The sequence below is a fragment of the Schistocerca americana genome, chromosome 3 (genome assembly GCF_021461395.2).
Source record: "Schistocerca americana isolate TAMUIC-IGC-003095 chromosome 3, iqSchAmer2.1, whole genome shotgun sequence".
In the NCBI taxonomy this organism is placed as follows: domain Eukaryota; kingdom Metazoa; phylum Arthropoda; class Insecta; order Orthoptera; family Acrididae; genus Schistocerca; species Schistocerca americana.
Genome location: NC_060121.1, coordinates 958854459 through 958877129, shown reverse-complemented (window position 1 = coordinate 958877129; position 22671 = coordinate 958854459). Strand labels below are relative to the sequence as shown.

The 22671-nt window shown below is 45.3% G+C and overlaps 1 protein-coding gene across 1 annotated transcript in view; it reads right to left on the bottom strand.

Annotated features, from left to right (window-relative positions):
* LOC124606769 (vacuolar protein sorting-associated protein 8 homolog) overlaps positions 1–4997 on the bottom strand; it is a 196609-nt gene extending 191612 nt beyond the window's left edge. Inside the window, exons 1-3 of the mRNA XM_047138823.1 lie at positions 4740–4997; positions 4526–4657; positions 1603–1788 (exon numbers count right to left, since the gene is read on the bottom strand). Of these exons, the coding sequence (XP_046994779.1) occupies positions 1603–1788; positions 4526–4657; positions 4740–4814 (393 nt within the window). The 5' untranslated portion in view covers positions 4815–4997. The remainder of the gene's footprint in view (positions 1–1602; positions 1789–4525; positions 4658–4739) is intronic.
* Positions 4998–22671: the final 17674 nt, after the last annotated feature.

Here is a 22671-nt window from a genome sequence, read left to right as displayed (position 1 = left end):
AGATGATTTAGACAAAATTTTCTCTGGGTGTGATGAACGGCTGCTAGCCCTGAATGTGGAAAAATGTAAGTTGATGTGGATGAGTAGGAAGATCAAACCAGTAATGTTTGGATACAGTATTACTACTGCCCTGCTCGACACAGTTACATCGGTCAAATATCTGGGCATAATGCAGCAAAGCGATACGAGATGGAATGAGCATGTGAGAACTGTGGTAGGGAAGGCGAATAGTTGACTTCAGCTTAATGGGAGAATTTTAAGGAGTGGTTCACTTGTAAAGGAGACTGCACATAGGATGTTGGTGCAACCTGTTCTTGAGTTCCGCTTGAGTGTTTGGGATCTGTACGAGGTCGGATTGAAGGATGACATCAAAGCAATTAAGAGGTGGGCTGCTAGACCTGTTACCATAACGATGTAGATGTAGGTGGTGTTCAAAAGCATGGCAAGGTACACAATGAGCTAGACGTTAGTAATGCGGCAAAAATAGAGGACAGATGTGGAGGAACTGATTAGTATCTTCAGTGCAGGAAGGGAGAATGCATACAATTTGATGGAGACATCTGTGAACAAACACAGACAATCTTTCGTATGGAGCATTGTAACCAGCTGTGATGGGGTGACCAATAGGGATACTAGTATAGTTGGATTTATGGAACTCTGGTGGCAGGTGCATTTACAAGAGACTACAAATATGTGGAGAGAGAGAGATCCAGGTGACCTAATGTTTTCAGGAACAGTTACAGGTAAGGCTGCATTTCTCAAATACAACAGTGATGTTTGTCAGTGGAGATGTCTGAATACCGATGGACAAGCTGTCACTGCATTTGCTGACAATGTTTGTGGCGCACATTTTTGGAAGTATATTAAAGTCGGATTGATTTTAAGGTTATGAGAGTTATGATATAGGGGTTACTGGGATGGGATTTAGGAATGTAAGGTGATGACATTTGGATATGAGGTACTCCGTGGAGATTGACAGCTGGTGAAAAGGGCTGTATTGTAGTCGGAAGGTTAAGACAAGGTTCACAGTGTATTTTAGTGAAATGCTTCCACTGAGAGGAATGAGTTAAGTAGAAGGTGTAATTGTCAAGTTCAGCATAAATGAATCTGGATTTGGGGCTAAATATGAGGCTTTACAAGAGGATTGAGCCTTCTGTCAGTGTTAGGTTTCTGAAAAACACGTTAATAACAGTGCTTGGAGTCTGGAGAATGTTTTGGGAAGTAGAGTGGGGATTGGAAAATTCTGTTAACAACTGAAATGATTTTGCAAAAGCAAGAGAAGCATTTCAGCAAAATCTGTTCTAAGACAATGTGGTTACATGGGACTAAAGTTGCGAGGGTTAAGACTAATTGAACTGAAAAGGATGATGCCCTTTGTGAAAGGAAGGATGGTATCCATAAATGGTAAATCCATTAGGAGGGATACGCAATAACAGGATTTCAGGTTGAGTACGTGGGACAATATGTCTGCCAAGATAAAAGCAACTTTTCTGAACGAGTAGAGGTAGAACAAGAAAAATATTTACTGGTAAGTTTTTCCATAAATTCATAAGCATAAGAACTAAAAGTTAATCAGTAGGTATATTACAGAAACATACATACACAGGCAGAAACAAGCTGAGTGGATATTCCCTTCAGTATCACATGCCGCAATATGGAACCTGTTCTCTGCGTATTTGGTGCAGTTCCAGTCCAAGCGTTTGTTTTCGTCTGTCGGCGTTCTGACGAACTGCGACTTACACTGCCCACACTACCCAAGGACAAAGTCTCACTGCCTTCAAACGTCCCCTACAGAAGAAAAATAAAAGTAAAATACTATACTTTAATAATTCTTGATGAACAATTTTCAGCAAATATATGAAGGCCTACACTAAACATGCAAAAAAAGAAAGACTATTTACAAACAGGAAGATATATAGAATGAAGATGAGGTACTGGCACAAGTAAAACTGTGAGGACGGGGCGTGAGTCGTGCTTGGGGTCGACAGAAGCGTCCGATCCAACGCGTCGGCTTTGACCCGTGATGTAAGGGTGTTGTCGTGTGTGACGTCATGACGGCGCGGAGTTTGGTTTGAGTGTGGCTGTCTCCAGTTCTGTTTCATTTTATTTTATTTACTTTTCTGATCTGTTCGTTCTATCTCGTGAGATTTTTTTAAAATTTAAAAACACTTATTACTTATTTTAATTATCTGTTTCCTCGAATTTCTGTTTTAGTTTATTATATTTATCTTTCTGATCTGTTCGTTCTATCCCTTGAGATTTTTTTAAAAAAAAAAAAAGACAAAAAACACTAATCAGCTACTGAAGCATCTTTATCTTCTATGGGTTGCAGGGGTTACGACCCCTGGGGAGGTGGGTGGGTATTCATGCATGGCTGTCTTCACTTACACGTTGTAGCTACGCAAGGCGTCTAAATTTGTTTATATTTAGTTTGCCCCCCACCCAAAACACCCCATTTCCCGCGCTTGTCCCGTTAGTGTCATTAGGCTTCTTGTGGAAAGTGTGTGTGTTTGTTTTTGTTTCCGCCATATTTGTGACGTCATGGGTCAAAGCAGACGGGTGGGATCGGACGCTTCAGTATTTCCCGTGCTTGGGTTGCTCAGTCTGTACAGCACTTGCCCGTGAAAGGCAAAGGTCCCGAGTTCGAGTCTCGGTCCGGCACACAGTTTTAATCTGCCAGGAAGTTTCAGGAAGATATATATATTACAAAGAATAATTCTGCAAACAACTGCAGATTTTAAAAACAAAGAATCAATGCCTATCTTCTCCCATTACTGACAACCATGCAGTTCGTCTGTATAGTCACTTTCTGTGCCTAGTGCCCAGTTATCTACATGCATTCTTGATAAAGACAATATTACAGGAAGGATAGACTGCTACTGACCAAATAGAGGAGATGCTGAGTTGCAGACATGCACAACAGAAAGACTGCCATATACACAGTTGCTGTATGTGGGTGAGTTGTGCTTGTGTGAATGTGTTTTCTACCTTCGGAGGCTGTGTGGCCTAATGCTCAAATGTATATAAGTCATTCTCTTGTGCCTGTCTGTAAGTCAGCGTCTCCTCTAAACGGTGAATAGCAATCTGTCCTCCCCATAATATTGCCGTTATTCAATCCTGAATGTTCCAGCGCATTCTTAGTACAGGATAAATACGACACCTACAACTAAACATTACTGTTTGTGAAAATATAGCCTACACAAACCCAAGATCTAGAATTATGACAATGGTTAATTTAACTTTATACAGTATTACAACAATAATTTATGTATTTTATTTCATGGGTACCACATGCAGGAATCTTCTGTGTGGTTTCTACTTTAAGAGCCTTAATTTTACCAGGTTTGCAAACTGGTTCTAGATTTCCTTAAATTCCACATAGCCAACTGTCTTATTTAGGACATATACCAACAACTCTTTCGTGTTGGATCTACCATCTCATTGAGTTGGTGCTCTCATGGGTAGATTAGCAATTAACCACAATTTGAAACACATGTATGATATTTTATTAATTTAATATTTATTCAGTTGACTTCTGCATAAGATTAATACACGCCAAATACTGAACTTACTAAAAGGAAACAAAATAGAAGTACAAGATGAAACTATAAAATGTCAGAATGAAAACAATCAAACAAATAATAATAAAATTTTGTTTCCAAGTCTTAGTAATTTAGTCTATGAGGAAAGGTGAAGATGTCAACCACTGCCTATCACAAAGAAGCATCACAGTGTTCGTCTATAATGATTTGGAAGAACTATGGAGTTCATAATTAGGACCCCTGAATATGGAAGTAAAACAGATTTCTTTTAGGCCTATTCCTAACAATCTACAACTGGCAGACAAAATGACGAATTATAGAGTCATAAATAAATTCAGCCATCTCTAATGAATTAATGGTATTCAAAGACAATTAAAAACTGAAATAATTTTGTGAGATACTATTCTTATTACAAATTTTTAAACAAGCAGTACGCGTGTGTGCATGAACTCTTTTCCACTTTGGGGCATCACACACATTATACAGACAAAAAACATGCCATGTGTAATCACATATTCACTTGGAAAACGACTGTTTCTGTAGAAATGTCGTCATGTGTCATAAGATGATAAATCAATAATGATGGATGGAATACGAAAGTAACTAACAAAGCAATTTGTCATTAAATTTCAGATATGAATGGCTGCTGAAACTACGAATTGCAACGGCAACTGGGCTTTTGGTGGATCAAGTTACACTTCCCAATTCAGAAGTGTCCACAGGTATATAACCGCTCTTCTCTGCATTGCTAACGCAGAAGCCTCACATACGCGCAAATAAAACTAGATTACAGTAGTTGAATGCAATTATTTAGTCACATTGTTGAAAGCGTCGAAAGTGTCTGGGTGTGTTATACACTGTATGTCTTTTAACCAATTTTACAAGGTCTGAGTTGTGACCACAACTTGTCTGACATATAAAATTCATGGTAGATCAGCTATCTGCAATGTTAACGCCGCAGGAGAGAGAAGGTGCTACCTTACCTCGGCTGGCGGCAACAGTGAATTCGACAATTCATCTTCGCTGGCTGATGTCCTATCATCCAAATCATTCAAGATGCTCTCTAGTGTTGGCGTATGTTCTACTGGCGGGATATTGTACTCGTCATCATCCAGCTGAAAGAGTAAACAATAAAGCGGCCTTTTTTCCTTTAAAGCCACGGAAAATGTTTCACACAACAACAGCACAAATGTTTACCTCCTCTATATCAAGATTGACTGATCCCACGCATGAATGATCTGACAGATCTCCTAAAGAGCCGACTTCGGCCATGACTAACCTCAAATTTTGCACAGAAAAACAAGCAGCAACACATGAAAAATTGTGTTAAATTATATAATTTGCAATAATAAGTAAAGGCTTAATTAAACTCCACTACGCCATCCTGTAATTTGAAACTACCCCGACGCCTCTCACGTACACTATCGCATAACACTCTACAGTAAGCCCAAAGCACTTCACCTGTCAACAACTTTTGCAATGCCGTATCTTTAGTTCTGAGATCTTAGGTCAACGAACAGATGACAAATCATCAGTGATGCCATCTCCAAAAACACTAGAAAAAACTTTAGAGATATCACGTATTATTTTTGTAGGGGGAATGAGACAGGAACTGTAATTCAGGATAGCGACAGAAAAGCTGAAATGTTTAACTCAGTTTTCAAATATTCCTTTACAAAGAAAACCTTGGGAGAATTGCCCCACTTTAATCCTCATACTACTAAAAACATGAATGAAATAAGTAGTGTCAGTGGTGTTGAGAAACAACTGAAATCGCTAAAATTGAACAAAGCTCCAGTGCCCGATGGAATCCCTGTCAGATTCTATACTGAATTTGCGGCTGAGTTAGACCCTCTTCTAACCATAATCTATTGTAGATCCTTTGAACAAAAAAACTGTGATCAGCTCTTGGATAAAAAGCACTGGTCACACCAGTCTACAAGAAAGGTAGTAGAAGTGATCCACTAAGTATCTGTGACATGTCAGTATCCTTAACATCAATTTTTTGTAGAATCTTGGAACAAATTCTGAGCTCAAATGTAATGAGGTACCTTGAACAGAATGACCTACTCAGTGCCAACCAGCATGGATTCCGAAAACGTCGATCATATGAAACCAAACTCGCACTTTTCTCAAGCGACACACTGAAAGCTTTGGCTCAAGGCAGTCAGGTAGATGCAGTATTTCTTGATTTCCGAAAAGCATTTGACTTCGAGTGCCACATTTATGCTTATTGTTAAAAGTTCGAAGTATCAAGTGACTGGACTGGTGATTGTAGGGAGGGGACAGCATGTTATCTTGGTTGGAGAGTCATCAGCAGATGTGGAAGTAATTTTGGGTGTGCCCCAGGGAATTGTTTTGTGACCCTTGCTGTTCATGTTGTACATTAATGAAGTTGCAAATAATATTAACAGTAACATCGAACTCGTGGCGCCTCTGGCATGAAGCGCCATGTCTTTGGACCCGATGATCTTTGACTCTACTTCTGTCTATGTCTCTTTGCGCGCTATGTTCGTACAGCCATATTGTATTCGCCTTGTTCAGTGTTTAAATAAATGTACATTCGACTGCAAAAGTGTGTTATTACCGATCTACGACTCGTAATATCCACATTGTTGACCCCGACGTCGTCGTCATGTGTTTGTGAATTACTTTGTGCTTCTTTTCATCTTTAACAGGCTTTGTGTGCTGGTCCACATTGTATTCAGAACAATGGATCTATCAGTGTCGTTTTGTGCCAGTGACTTGCACGCTATTAACTGTGCTTGCGTTTATACTAGTGTTCCTAATTTACGTTTGGTTAAAAGTGAACAATTACCTGGCCCCAGCCATACTGGCGACCAATTGACCATAACTGGCCCAACATGGCCACCGTCAAATGCTACTACACAGCAACAGCTGCTATATGGACAGTGCATGCTGGTTAGTGATATTGTGAACGATGATAATGTGAAGAATGGTGTGTTTCATCCCTCAGCTAAGCGGCAGTCGCCTTTAGTTTGGTCTGAAATCCCGACAATGTTCCATCGTTCGAGAACTGTAATTCGAACGTTCATGTGCACCGGTTTCCGCGACCATCACTCTGTCGTCCCGCCACGATCACCTTCCGACCACTCTCGTAATGGCACTGGCCATTTCTTTCACGCCAGTTTCCAGATCAGCCCCCCCTTGGCTTGCTGTTACACCCACGCTGAGTACTCCTCCAGGCCAGCAGTTAGGAGACATTGTGCTGTCAGTTGCACCGGCTCACTCCACATCATGTGCAGACCTCGAGTGACACATCATCCACCGCTATTGTACTCCCGGTGTCAGGGGCTTCCTACACCGCTCACACAGATCTTTACCTCCCAGTGCTGCATCAACATGCATTACCCAGCAGGTTTCCTGAGCTGCCTGCGTTGCAAAAGGACAACCCTAAGACCTGGTTCGCATTGGTTGATCATGTACTGGATATCCAAGGGATTTCAGACGATGATGCACTTTTCGTCTGCTTGGTGAGCCACCTCCATGCTCATCCAGACCTCATCAGTGATCTGCACCTCTCACTGCCTGCCTTTCCCAAGTATGTAATGGCAAAAACATTTTTGTGCTCCAGCAGAGGCTATCCACCACATCATCCATGCCAAGCACCTCAATGTCCGCACACCTTTGCAACTTTGGTGGCACCTTCAACCATTAATTGATGACCAAGCACTACCAGACACCATGCTGTGGACCTCATTGCTGGTTAAGCTTCTGTCGGACCTACAACTTCACCTACTGTCTCACGTAACTGACCCTCTCGAGATTCATTTACACATGGCCAACTGGGCCTATGCAATCATTCACCAACACCGCCTGTCACAGACGTCATCACCTTCACCTTCAGTTGGCACGCCTGTACCTTTGGTTTCGCACTCTGCCAGTAGGGGCCACCGCACAGACCTCAGCAGCTATGTGACCTGCCAGGAGCTCCAGGAGCTGCCTCCTGGCAACCTACAGGGGGGGGGGGGGGTACTGCCTGCAACCTCCTGGCAGCAGGCGACCTCACCCAAACAGCAGCTCGAGCGGTCTCGGGCTACAACGCAGTCAACTGCATCCTCCACTCACTCCACACCGCTTCACCTTCAAGCTTACCGACTATGCTGGTACCATGCAACGTATGAGGATGCTTCTCGCAACTGCCACACACCTTGTGCGTACCTAAACAATTCCGGTGAGCACATTTAGGCAAAATGTCCTGCCATGATTTTCCATGGCACCTACCTTCCGACGCGACACCACTTGTTCCAGCGGCACGATGCCTCTGCGTCATAGACTTGTCATCGGGCACACGCTTTCTCATCGACACCGGCGCCGATGTCAGCGTTATCCCAGCCAAGCAAGCAAGCAACACACTTTCTCCTGATAGCCTCGCTTTGATCGCTGCAAATCACTCTCCTATTGTGGTTCTTGTTTGGCTACTTGGAGACTGTTTGCAGTTATTCGTGGACTGCGGGTTCTCAAACAATGATGGAATGTTTATGGGCAACAATACACCGTGTCACAATCGTTGGTGATTGGTTTCAAGAACAATTTGGACAGTTCAGAAGAATGATATGGCCATCAAGATAGCCCAACATGAATTCAGTTGAACATTTATGGTACGTAATAGAGAGCTCAGTTCATACACAAAGTCTTGCACCAGGAAGATTTTTACAATTATGGATGGCTATAGAGGCAGCATCCTCAATTCACTTCGAGTTACTGCACTGTTGGGTTAAAGGAGGTATGACACAATATCAGAAGGTATCCCATGACATTTGTCACTTCAGTGCATTTGGCAGGCATGACTCCACGTGACTTTTTTATGTTCAAGAAAAAAAGAAAGAAAACCTTAAAGGGTTCTCGTCTTACAAGCATACATGAAATTAAAACTGCATTGCTGGGAGAGCTACAAGCTATACCAAAGATAGAGTTCCAGAAGAGTTTCGGAGACTGGAGAAAACGATAGCATAAGAATGTAATATATAATGGGGAGTATTTTGAAGCAGATACGTTGATGTGGATGAGTAAATAAAATTCTTTCCAAAAAACAGAAATACCGTTTCTTTTTAAGGCACCTTGTACAACTGATCCTCAAAAGTGAAAAGTCAAACGAAACAACATAATCAAGATAACGAAGCAACTGCAGTTGCCAGATGCTGTTAAAATATTATGTTGTTGTTGTTGTGGTCTTCAGTCCTGAGACTGGTTTGGTGCAGCTCTCCATGCTACTCTGTCCTGTGCAAGATTCTTCATCTCCCTGTACCTACTGCAGCCTACATCATTCTGAATCTGCTTAGTGTATTCATGGTCTCCCTCTACGATTTTTACCCTCCATGCTGCCCTCCAGTACTAAATTGGTGATCCCTTGATGCCTCAGAACATGTCCTACCAACTAATCCCTTCTTCTAGTCAAGTTGTGCCACAAGCTACTCTTCTCCCCAATTCTATTCAATACCTCCTCATTAGTTATGTGATCTACCCATCTAATCTTCAGCATTCTTCTGTAGCACCACATTTCGAAAGCTTCTATTCTCTTCTTGTCTAAACTATTTATCATCCACGTTTCACTTCCACACATGGCTACACTCCATACAAATACTTTCAGAAACGATTTCCTGACACTTAAATCTATGCTCGATGTTAACAAATTTCTCTTCTTCAGAAACGCTTTCCTTGCCATTGCCAGTCTACATTTTATATCCTCTCTACTTCGACCATCATCAGTTATTTTGCTCCCCAAATAACAAAACTCCTTTACTACTTTAAGTGTCTCATTTCCTAATCTAATTCCCTAAGCATCACCCGACTTAATTCGACTACATTCCATTATCCTCGTTTTGCTTTTGTTGATGTTCATCTTATATCCTCCTTTCAAGACACTGTCCATTCCGTTCAACTGCTCTTCCAAGTCCTTTGCTCTCTCTGACAGAACTACAATGTCATCGGCGAACCTCAAAGTTTTTATTTCTTCTCCATGGATTTTAATACCTACTCCGAACTTTTCTTTTGTTTCCTTTACTGCTTGCTCAATATACAGATTGAATAACATTGGGGAGAGGCTACAAGCCTGTCTCACTCTCTTCCCAACCACTGCTTCCCTTTCATGTCCCTCGACTCTTATAACTGCCATCTGCTTTCTGTACCAATTGTAAATAGCCTTTCGCTCCCTGTAGATAGTGTCTTTGTCTCATAATGTCCAAGCAGAACGACCATACTGCTTCTCTGAGAATACATTGCAGAGGCAGTGGCCATCACGAAATCTTTCCAGGTAATCAAGCCGCTTGGAATGAAGAGGATCTTATCATATCTGGCTTTTTAAGAGTACTATCGGCTCTCAACACCCCAGAAATATGGAGGCAAATCAATGTTCATTTCAGAAATATCATGCGGGACGTAGGTGATCTGGAAGGGTTTGGTACATCAATGAATTTTCTCTGGATTTTGTCATATGAAGGTAACCCAGGAAATAGAGTATGTGAAGAACACCGCAGTCAACGAGCAGCCACTCAGCTCCAAATTCAGAGCATGTTACTACACCCATGTACACAAAGTCGAGACACACAACATATGGAGAGAAGAGCGAATTGGAACAAAAGGGCCATCAGTAAATGCTCAATAATAAGGTCTGTTTCCATCAACTTAATTGCCCCAGTCACCTCCACAGGACAGGCGATAGAGACTCACCAACAGATGCACGATTTAAATCACATGCTCTTTAAGTGCGAGTAGTATTGTAATCATCAAAATCATGCAAGAGAGCTGGCCGTTGTGGCCGAGCGGTTCTTGGTGCTTCAGATTGGAACCACACTGCTGCTACGGTCGCAGGTTCGAATCCTGCCTCAGGCATGGATGTGTGTGCTGTCCTTAGGTTAATTAGGTTTAAATAGTTCTAATTCTAGGGGACTGATGACAGATGTTAAGTCCCATAGTGCTCAGAGCCGTTTTTCATGCAAGAGACTAAGCAAACTGAAACACTAAATTCTCACAAATATGAACATAGTTGCCACAACAGAACATGCAGAAAAAACTAACAAAATAATCGTGGACATTTTATGGGATTTTTTAATCTGTACAAAATATAGGATGTTAGGTGTATAAGAGCAAATATTTTATTCTTGACTGAAGATAGTGTACTGGACAACATTACATCAGTATTTACTTCATTTTCAGACTAATAATTATAGCTATTAGGAGTAATGCTTTTAGGTTGGTTAGTAACTCCAAGTACATATGGCAAGAGCAGGTCATTGGAGGTATTTGCAGACAAGCTCCAAGAACAAGCTATTAATGCTTATTTTCCCCTGGGCTGTAAGTAAGGTGTTCTAGTGTGGACACACAGACGCAAAATGGCGAGTCTGTAATGAAGTTATGTGACAAAGGCAGAGAGAGAAAAAAACTAACACAACTGAAGTAGGTACATATTAAGGTACCACAGTGATCACAATATCTGCACTTACACAACGAGCCAAAACATTATGGCCATCTGTTTAATAACTTGTTGGTCCATCTTTGGAAAGCAATAATGAATTCGACAGTTTGTTGGCAGGTTTGTGGATGTATGTCGCACCAGATGTCCATGGACAAGTCATATAATTTCCTTAAACAGCGGGCCACTGATTTGTGTGGTGATGGCACCTGATAGTGACCCATAATGGGTTCCATTGGATTCACGTCAAGCGAATTTCGTGGCCGAGACATAAATGTGAGTACATTATCATGCTCCTCAAACCACTTTCGCATGGTTCTGGCTTCGAGATACAGACAATTATCCTGCTGGAAGATGTCACTGCCAGCGAGGAAGACATCGAGCAGGAAGGGGTGCAGATGGTCCACAGATGTCAGCGTGTCTTTGGTTACTACCACAGGTCCCATGTGAGCGTAGCAGAATATCTCCCATAGCACAATACTGCTCCCACCAGCCTGCATCCTCGGCGCGGTGCACATTTCTTACTGCTATTCGCGTGGTCGATGGCGGTTGTGGAGATGACCATCGATCTGACGTAGCAGAAACGTGATTCTTCCGACGAGGTGACACATTTCCATTGATCCACGGTCTAATCTCGACGATCCTCTGGCCACCGCAGTCGTAATTGTCGATGTCGTTGGGCCAACATATGAACAAGTGGGGTCGTCTGCTGCAGAGTCGCATGTTCAACAATGTACGACGAACGGCGTGCTCCAAAACACATATGCAGGCACCAGCATTTTACGCTTTTGGCAGAGACGCCACAGATTGCCACCTATCCTGCTTTACAGAGCAGACAAGCCTCCATCCCACATTCTGTGAAGAGTCGTGGACGTCCAACCACTTATCGCCCAGCGGTCGTTTCACAGTCGTCCTACCACTTTCCGTATATGCTCACTACAGTAGCGCATGAACATTCGACGAGTTACGCCGTTTTCGAGATACTCGTTCACAGGCTCTGGTTAATAATAATTTCACCTTTGTTAAAGTCGCTTATGTCAGCAGATTTCCCCATTTGCGTCCCATCTCGTCGCTAGAATGGTTCCTCATTCCGCTTTGATCCACATATATATTTTCCTTACCACGCCACGTTCCCGCAATGCCACCAGGCGTCATCCAACCTCGCGGTGGGCAGATCGTATAATATTTTGTCTTATCAGTGTGCATCCCTAACACCCTGTATATACACTGACGAGACAAAGCATTATGACCACCTGCTTAATTTCGTGCTGGTTGACCTTTGGAATGGAGTACAGCAGCGATTCTGCACAGCATGGAATCGACAGGTCCTTGGTAGGTTTTGGAAGGTATGTGGCACAAAATGACTATGTAGATGTCGCGCAACACTGTTGAATTATGGGCAGGTGGTTTGTGGGCGAAGTGTTGGCGTCCGATAGCATCCCAGATGTGTTCCATCGAATTCACCCTTAGGGGAATTTGGTGGCAAGTCATGAGTGTCATGCTTCTCAAATCACCGTAGCACTTATCTGGCCTTGTAACACGGAAGTTAAATGAGTTAGAATTACTATTCAAAATTTCTATGCTGTTAGAATTCTGCAGCTAATGTATTGAAGCTTAGTTTAGTGGTTTCATTTTATTTATACAATCGATTAATAAGAATTTAGAATGAATTTGTACCCAAGTTGTGGTTTCTGTCTACATGTTCAGACCAGTCTTAGGAACTGTAGGGGATTTGATACAGATACTGATTCACAAGCAGGGCTTATGTAAATCATTTATTGCTGCTAAATAACGATGAGTGTGTAATGTATATGTATTATTGTCTGTTCCATATGTAACTAGCATTATAGTGCCCTTTCGCGTCAATGGTAGGGTCTACAGACTAGTGGAGGCGGTATCTGGTTGGAAAATCAATAAACAGCTGCCGTAACTCCAGACCAGTGGTCTGCGTCGGCAAGGCCGTCTGTACAGGAAGGTGAGGTTGGGGATTAGGGGGGGGGGGGGGAGGGGGCCGCACAGTGCTACCGACCAGGGCGGCAGGCTTTGGGGGCTGTAAAATCTCAAATTTTAATATGATTCCAAAAGGACGAATTAAACGTGAGAGTTCCGTGTAAATGAAGAAGTGTGAGAATAAGTTGCAAAAACAAATCATTTACACTCCTGGAAATGGAAAAAAGAACACATTGACACCGGTGTGTCAGACCCACTATACTTGCTCCGGACACTGCGAGAGGGCTGTACAAGCAATGATCACACGCACGGCACAGCGGACACACCAGGAACCACGGTGTTGGCCGTCGAATGGCGCTAGCTGCGCAGCATTTGTGCACCGCCGCCGTCAGTGTCAGCCAGTTTGCCGTGGCATACGGAGCTCCATCGCAGTCTTTAACACTGGTAGCATGCCGCGACAGCGTGGACGTGAACCGTATGTGCAGTTGACGGACTTAGAGCGAGGGCGTATAGTCGGCATGCGGGAGGCCGGGTGGACGTACCGCCGAATTGCTCAACACGTGGGGCGTGAGGTCTCCACAGTACATCGATGTTGTCGCCAGTGGTCGGCGGAAGGTGCACGTGCCCGTCGACCTGGGACCGGACCGCAGCGACGCACGGATGCACGCCAAGACCGTAGGATCCTACGCAGTGCCGTAGGGGACCGCACCGCCACTTCCCAGCAAATTAGGGACACTGTTGCTCCTGGGGTATCGGCGAGGACCATTCGCAACCGTCTCCATGAAGCTGGGCTACGGTCCCGCACACCGTTAGGCCGTCTTCCGCTCACGCCCCAACATCGTGCAGCCCGCCTCCAGTGGTGTCGCGACAGGCGTGAATGGAGGGACGAATGGAGACGTGTCGTCTTCAGCGATGAGAGTCGCTCCTGCCTTGGTGCCAATGATGGTCGTATGCGTGTTTGGCGCCGTGCAGGTGAGCGCCACAATCAGGACTGCATACGACCGAGGCACACAGGGCCAACACCCGGCATCATGGTGTGGGGAGCGATCTCCTACACTGGCCGTACACCACTGGTGATCGTCGAGGGGACACTGAATAGTGCACGGTACATCCAAACCGTCATCGAACCCATCGTTCTACCATTCCTAGACCGGCAAGGGAACTTGCTGTTCCAACAGGACAATGCACGTCCGCATGTATCCCGTGCCACCCAATGTGCTCTAGAAGGTGTAAGTCAACTACCCTGGCCAGCAAGATCTCCGGATCTGTCCCCCATTGAGCATGTTTGGGACTGGATGAAGCGTCGTCTCACGCGGTCTGCACGTCCAACACGAACGCTGGTCCAACTGAGGCGCCAGGTGGAAATGGCATGGCAAGCCGTTCCACAGGACTACATCCAGCATCTCTACGATCGTCTCCATGGGAGAATAGCAGCCTGCATTGCTGCGAAAGGTGGATATACACTGTACTAGTGCCGACATTGTGCATGCTCTGTTGCCTGTGTCTATGTGCCTGTGGTTCTGTCAGTGCGATCATGTGATGTATCTGATCCCAGGAATGTGTCAATAAAGTTTCCCCTTCCTGGGACAATGAATTCACGGTGTTCTTATTTCCATTTCCAGGAGTGTATAAAATCTAGCGTCTTGTTGGAAATTGTCGACGGTGTTTTGTAACAGATGACGGAGGAAGCGTTGGAGTTGGTCGCCTTGGTCGTGTCTGTCAAAATGGCAGAGACTGCAACTGGAAGTGTCGGCAACTCAGTTTCTAGCATGCACCTACACAATGCTTGAAATGTACATAGGTCAGCTTGAATGCCCGTGCAGAGGTTCAATTGATCCAAATGGCTCTGAGCACTATGGGACTTAACATCAGAGGTCATCAGTCCCCTAGACTTAGAACTACTTAAACCTAACTAACCTAAGGACATCACACACATCCATGGCCGAGGCAGGATTTCGAACCTGCGACCGTAGCAGCAGCGCGGTTCCGGACTGAAGCACCTAGAATTAGCCCACGCGTTAGCTCAGCGTGTTCGGTTAGAGAGCTGGCTGCTCTCTGTAATAAAAAACACTTTGTAATTAAAAACTCTCGGTCACAGCGGACGGCTCCCGTACAGAGGCTAAATAATAAATAAAAAAAGCTAAATGTCAGAATATGATGGCCTAACAACTCCTTAAATACCTATAGGGGTATTGCTGAGAAAAACACTTTGTAATATATAGAGAAAGAATAAGTAAACTACGCACTGCCCGTCACATGCTATAGTCTTTTGGATTCAGACGTTGTGATTAAGGGGCGTTTACGCGTGGAAAGATGTATGGCATCCTTTCCCTACGACTCACTCTCCTTTGGATCTGCCATGAATACCATTTACATTGCTCTTCTTCTTCTCACAGTCCACTAAATTAAATTTTTTCTTTGTCTGTAACTTCTTTTAAGGTTTCCCTCATTTCCTTTCTTTTCTCCGTGCTGAAGCGACAATCAATAGGTATTAATTTTTAAAATAATACGGAAAAAGCTTGTCAAACCTTGTTTTGGAGCTGAAGTAAGTAAATTGTACGGTTTATCAGGTTTCGTCGTATTTCACGCGGTTTGAATTCCAGCAACTTTATTTGGCATATAAAGGGGGTTCGAAAAAAGTGTCGAATACTTTGAGAGGTGCTAGTATACAGCGAAACAAGAAAAATAATACCAATAAGGGTCCGGAAATGCATACTTTCTGAGATAAGTCCAATAAACATGGGGCCGGAAATGCAAACTTTATGCGTTAAACAAGTGGTGTTTACAGGAGGTGTTCAACGTGGCCTCCATTCATGACAATGTACCCCTCTGCCCTCCGGCATAAGGAATGATACACCCTCTGAAGTATACTTGGTTGTCGTGCCTGCTGGCACGCATTGAACACGCGACCCTACAGTGTCTGCACATTGTTGATTGGGGTGGCGTAACCCAATTCCTACAACCAAAAGTCTAGGGGATTGAGCTCTGGGGGAATCAGCAGACGAAGGTGTACCCCATCCCTCTCCCCACCAATCCAGCGGTCCAAAAATGTCTGCATCAGATGTTCGCGCACAGCACATTATGACGAAAGCGTGCTGGTGCGTCATCATGCATGAACCACATTTGTAAAAACAGACATAATGTCTGATGGGATAGCCACAATCAGTGGTTTTACAATGTTACTTATAATCCGTCTTGATCGGAAAATGTTTGTTCATATGACTGGTTTCGGTTCCTCTAGAACCATCTTCAGATCTGATATTTCGGTTACAAGAGTAACCCTTCCACACATAGCAACCTTCATATGCTGCGCCATCTCTTGTGATGAAGCATATGAAGGTTGCTATGTGTGGACAGGTTACTCCTGTAACCGAAATATCAGATCTGAAGATGGTTCTAGAGGAACCGAAACCGGTCATATGGTCATATGAATAAACGTTTTGCAATCAAGACGGATCATTAATAACGTTGTAAAACCACATTTGTATTCGTTACTGCAATGGCACAGCCTCCAGCAAGGTTGGCAATACAGGAAATACATTAATGAGAAAGTCCAGATAACGCACCGTTAACCTTTGTGGCAGCACATATGGCCCTATTAATCTATCGCCAAGTACACATTGATTGAAAGCCGCTGTTGATGCCCCCTTTCCTGAACTGCTTGGTGATTTACATCTGCCCATATATGCTGGCTATGGAAATTCACAACACTGTCTCTTGTGCGCCCTGCCTGATCGGTAAATAAAATATTGGATCTGAACAGTGGATCAGCGGCACGCTTCTACAACAGCCATTGACAGAACCACTGTCTGCCATGATGATAATGTGGCATTAGGGCCTGAAGGCGCTGTACGTGATATGGGTGCAGCAATTATTCATGAAGTAACCCTCCCAGGTGAGAGAGTGAGACAAGTCTTCTGCTGCTGCTAGTCATTGCACACTGGACCCAGTGGTTTCTTCCATCGAACGTAGCACGTGCTCCTCCACAACAGGCATGCGGACTGTGTGGGGCCATCCACTGTCAGTCTTCCGAGGTGCAAAGGTACCTGTGTCCCTTAGACACTGCCGAAAAGTCTTTCAAACTGCTTATCAGAGGGCACTTTGAGCTGTGGATATTTTTCAGCATAGAGGGCACAAGCTCGTAGGCTACATGCATTTGCTAAACCACAGCAGAATATCGTATCCGCCATTTCACTTGCCGAGTAGTAAGCTTCCATTGCTAACAGGTGCTGGAAGAGAGATAATGTAAATGTACTACACCATTTGTAAGTACAGACAGCGTAACAACAGTAAACACGTAAGTAAATCAGCCTTTGGAGGAAGGTAAAACACCATGATACCTAACCAGGGTTGTCAGTAGCATACAATGAGGCACACAAAAACTATGAAAACTAATGTAGCCTACAACACGACTCGAACCACATAACTGACTGCAGACCACCTAATGGTGTGTAGAGTACTGTCAGTAAGGCTCATAATATCCTACCGACACATCTGACTGAGCGCGAACGCGAATGCGACTATGCTAATAATATCCGCAACTAAGCGTGGTGAAGCCCTTCCTACAAACACGTGTTTATCTTGGAAAGTATGCATTTACGGACTCATGTTCATTTGACTGATTTTTCTTATTTTGTTGAGTACTGCCATCTCTCAAATTATTTGACACTTTTTTTGAAAACCCTGTAACTGTTACTTTTCGCTATAATAAATGGAACTGCTTTCAAAACTGCTTGTTTTGTGCCCTAAATCATGATGGTAGCCGTTTTTCCTTTATGTACGAAATCACTGTGCTGCCTTATCCTAGGTACTCTGCAGACTTGTCCCCTGTGGACTCTTTTTTTTTTTCCAAAGTTGAAAACCCCGTTGAAAGGTGCAACCCTGTGCTGGCACACAGCCTACACCTGGCGAATAGCACCAAGGGGACCGCCAAGCTCAACTTTTCTGTTCAATGGACGGATTACCATCAACAGTGTCACACGCCCTCATTTCATGAGACACTGCGAAGAGGTGATCAGGAACTTTAAATTACCAATTCTCCTCCACTTGCCGGGCGAATACTAGCAGGGAAAAATTGTTCAAAAAGCAGGTTTCGAACCGACTTATCTGCAGGTCGAGCGTCGCCGCACAAGCGTGTGTTAGTGAACTTCTTTTTTCTTTCATTGACTGGGAATCGAACCCAGCCCCCCTCCCCCGAGGGCACGCGAGCATATTACTATTTTTATGTATGCTACCCCTTTTTTTCCAAGGTGAAGAGTAGAGTGGTCAGTTTTGAGCCAGTGGAGACAAGGTAGGCCGGGGTCGAAACCCAAGGCCTGGCCACAATGCCTCCACCTTCCCATATCTGAACCAATACCCTCTAGTTTTTTCAAAACTGGAAGCGGGTTAAGTAAACAAAATATCTTTATTTGTACAAGCATAAATGCAACAGAAAGGCCATCCTTCCGGCGGAAACAACATGAGACATTATAGTCGAACAAGGTGAGCAAAAGTCTTTACTAACAAGGTGTGGGAAAAAAATAATAACAATGATACTGAAGTAAGCTAAGAGGTATGAGGCCGTAGACAAAGGGTAAAGAAGGTGCGGGGTTATGATAAGATTTACAGGCATCCCCCTGGCCGGTAAATGGGGTACGGAGGCAGAGTGGACAGGGGTCAACATGCGAGGCTTAGCCACGGTGTTCCCGGCACCACTACCGGGAAGAAATGTCTGAAAGAAGGGCAGAAGCCAAGGAGGAGGGGACAGTAGATTTGGGGGAATGACCAGTGTGACCTGGCATAGTGCATAAAAGAAAGGGGCGCACGTCCATGCGCCTACTCCACTGTGGGTTACGATATAGAAATGTGTGGAGAGTCTCAGATGTCAGCAGGGTGGGGGCGGGGGGGGGGGGTGTTGTCCGCGTTTGGCACCATCCAGCTGAGCGGGGATGGGGTGACGTAAAGCTCGCTTGAAGGTAATTGGCGAAGAAGGAGCAGTAGCGTGGTCAGTGTTCGACTTCATTGTGGGCAGTTTGTAAGTAATGCTATAAGTCAAGGCATGATTTATCGCTTTCATTATACAGGTAAGTGATCGTCCACTCCTTGATCCATATAACTGCATGAGTTTTGGTGGCGGGGAAATAAGTATCCTGAGGATGGATAAAAGTCCATGGGTCAATCGCCTCTGGCGGAACACGGTGGTAGCAGGCAAAGAACTGTCGCCCCAGTTTCGAGACGTCACTGGTGGCAGCAAAAGTCATGTGGTGGCCATCGTCATCCAGGAGGTGTCAAATTGAACAAAGCAGAGGGTCCATTAGTCTGATGGCGTGAAGGCGTTGATTTGGAAGAATTTTCTGCCACTTGGTACTATGTTGCCTGGATGCTGGAGATAAGGAAACGCTGGTGGATACAACTCCAAACCGTGGGCCACTGCGTCGATGGATGTTTGAGTTCAACGTTGTTGCGGATATGCAACGAAGCAGTAGGGTGTAGAAGTCTTTGGTTTGAGGAAGACGCGTGCTCGGTAAGTGATGTGGCCGACTGGTGCAGGCGGCGATATGGTCGCGGGTATAAGAATTTCTAGCAAGCTGCGAGTAAGGAAGGCAACTCCATTCCACTGCTTGTGCACGGTGGACATGTACAAAGACACCGCTCGGAGTCGCACATTGATAATGCCCAGGCCCCCCGCTCTCGGGGAAGGGTGAGCATTTGGTAATAGACCTTAAAGAGAGTACTGGCCATAAGAAAGTATCCGAACGCGGCCGGGATTACCTGTGTGATGTGGACCAGTCTAGACGCCACATGTTGAGTGAGGTATTCGACTCGTTGTAAAAAATCGAGTTGGCGGAGAAGATTTTGTCGCACAGCCGAGCGGATAGTTTGGAGAGAACGCCGAAAATTCATGGCAACGGAGCGGCGCACGGTGGAGGTGAAAATGATACCAAGGTATCGTAGTTTCTGTACGCGCGTAAGAGTTGCCAAGTTGTCTTATGAGAGGCCATGTCCAATGGGCATTGCCGAGGATTTAGCCACATTCACGTTACTGCCCACTGCAGTTCCATACGTTGATACCAAATCAAGAACCATTTGTGTTTCATGCCGGGAGCGGACCAAGAGGAGGAGATTGTCCGCATACGCACGATACTGAAAACTGTGCTGTCGCAAAGTGTGACCAGAAGGGTGAGTCGTCAGACTCCCGATAAGTGACTCCAGATTTATGGCATAGAGTAGTGTCGAAAGTGGGCAACCCTGCCGTATGAGCGCTGGATGGTCACTGGTCCCGCCACACGGCCATTGAGCTGCACCACCGCCGGATGATGTCGATAAAGGAGGGAGGAAAACCCATTTGGCTCATTCCTGAGAACAGAAAATGGTGCTGCGCCTTGTCGAATGCGCTGTCAAAATCAATGGCAACCACCGTGACGCGGAATACGCACGTCGCTGCCAGTGCAATTAAATCACGACAGCTGGCCACGGTGGCCGAGCGGTTCTAGGCGCTTCAGTCCGGAACCGCGCGACAGCTACAATCGCAGGTTCGAATCCTGCCTCGGGCATGGATGTGTGTGATGTCCTTAGGTTAGTTAGTTTAAGTAGTTCTAAGTTCTAGGGGACTGATGACCTCAGATGTTAAGTCCCATAGTGCTCAGAGCCATTTGAACCATAAATCACGACATTCTCCTGCAGCCGTTTGTATATTAACTGAGCCATCTAGAGTTGTCTGTTCTGGGGATAGAAAGACTAGGAAGTATCTTGCGGCAACCCGTCGCCAGGTGTTGTGCACAAATTTTAAGCAGACTTAGGGGACGCTAATGCGCTGTCGTTACTCCCAGTGTCGGTTTGTGGATAGGTATAATAATCCCAGTGACAAGGGACGGCGGTACGGCGTTCTCTATCACCAACAGTTCATGAAACATTCTCGTCCGTTAGCGCAAGGAAGGCGCGATAAAATTCTATCGGCAATCTGTCGACGTCAGGTGACTTATTCAGAGCAGCTTTGTTGATTGCATCGTGGACTTCGTGACACGTAACTGGCTCCCTCAGCTCGTCCGCCTCGTCGGCGGCGAGGGTGCGAGTTACGTGTGGTAACACAAACTCCTCAGTGCGGTTGTTGATGTCACCTCCTGGTACATTGTGCGGTGGTAGTCTACAAAGGCACTGACGATTTCGGCCTGGCAAGTGACGTGCTGGACGCAGTAGATGGAGACCTCGGTGTTGTCGTTGGTGTTTCTTTTCGAATCCTATGTTGTTGGATGTTGGATGTTACTGTGCACCGAATCTTGACGTCGGGTCTGCGCCATTGCCCCCTGCAGTCTACGGCGTGTCAACGTTACAATTTGTGCCTTAACCGTACTGCGTTTCCTCTGGGTTTCAGGGGCGGTTGATGGGGCATCCAGGTAGTCGGTAGTGTGTTGGCGCAACGCAGCTACTGCCTTGCCGTACTGAATCAAGGTACGTCGAATGGCGGTTTGGAACATTCCAGCCACCAAGTCAAAGTTGTGCAGTACTTAATTAAGCGACGTTGACAGGTGGCCCATGTCTCGGTAACACGTTGAAGAGATTCGGGATCGTGAAGATGGGAGGTGTTTAGTATCCACGTTGCACGTCTGCGCAGACCACTTGTTGCGGGTGGAGGATGTTGCAGATGTAGGCACAGTGGTCCGAAGAGGCCAAGGGCCAAAGTTCTGCAAAAAAAAAAAAAAAAAAAAAAAAAATGGCTCTGAGCACTATGGGACTTAACTTCGGAGGTCATCAGTCCCCTAGAACTTAGAACTACTTAAACCTAACTAACCTAAGGACATCACACACATCCATGCCCGAGGCAGGATTCGAACCTGCGACCGTAGCGGTCGCGCGGCTCCAGACTGTAGCGCCTAGAACCGCTCGGCCACTCCGGCCGGCCAAAGTTCTGCACCTTGAAGTGCAGATGTGAGTTCTCCAAGGACGTAAACCCTGTCAAGGAGGCTCGCGGAGTGACTCATCTGGTAAGTTTCTCCAGGTGCGTCACTGTGTCAAACTTCCCTAGCGTTGTGGAGCAATAGATCACACACGACAAGACTCAGTTCTTGACAGATGTTTTAGTGGAGCGTTTGATCATTAGGATGCAGGACACAATTAAAATCACCCACAAGCAAGTAATGGTCACGCGCCCAAGAAAAAAAGGGGCGATTTCTTCTGAATAGAAGTGTGCTCTGTCGCGGCTGCAGGTGGAGCTAGACGGAGCATAAATGTTTACAATACGCGTCCTTATGACGGTGACTGCCATGCCTCTGGCGGACGGAAGGTATGTGATATCAGCCACCGGAATGTCTTTTCGGGCGTAGATGGCTATGGCGCGTCCCACGTTGTCACGAGGGGAAGGATAAGTGTTATATCCCTCGACGTCCGGAAGTGTGGCCAAGTGTACTTCCTGTAGTAGGGCGATGTCAACGTCAGATGGCCTCACAGTCTCTCGCAGCAATTGAATTTTCACGCGGTAGCTAATGTTGTTAGTGTTGATCATTGCTATTTGATACGTTTGGAGTCGTGCCCTGCTGTGGAGGGGAACTGCATCAGTGGGGGCGAGGCAGCGGCGAGCCATACCGTGCGCCACATGACGGCATTGTGGGTGACGTAACTAGGTCTTCGTCTGCGGTAACTCCGTCCCCAGCATGTGGTTCGGGCCATCATCGACGTCGTCACTCCACGCCATCGAGGGCGCTGTCGTTTGGCGTTCTTATGTTCGACCTCGTCCGTAGGAGTGGAGGACGTCTCCGTGGCAGTCGCAACAGT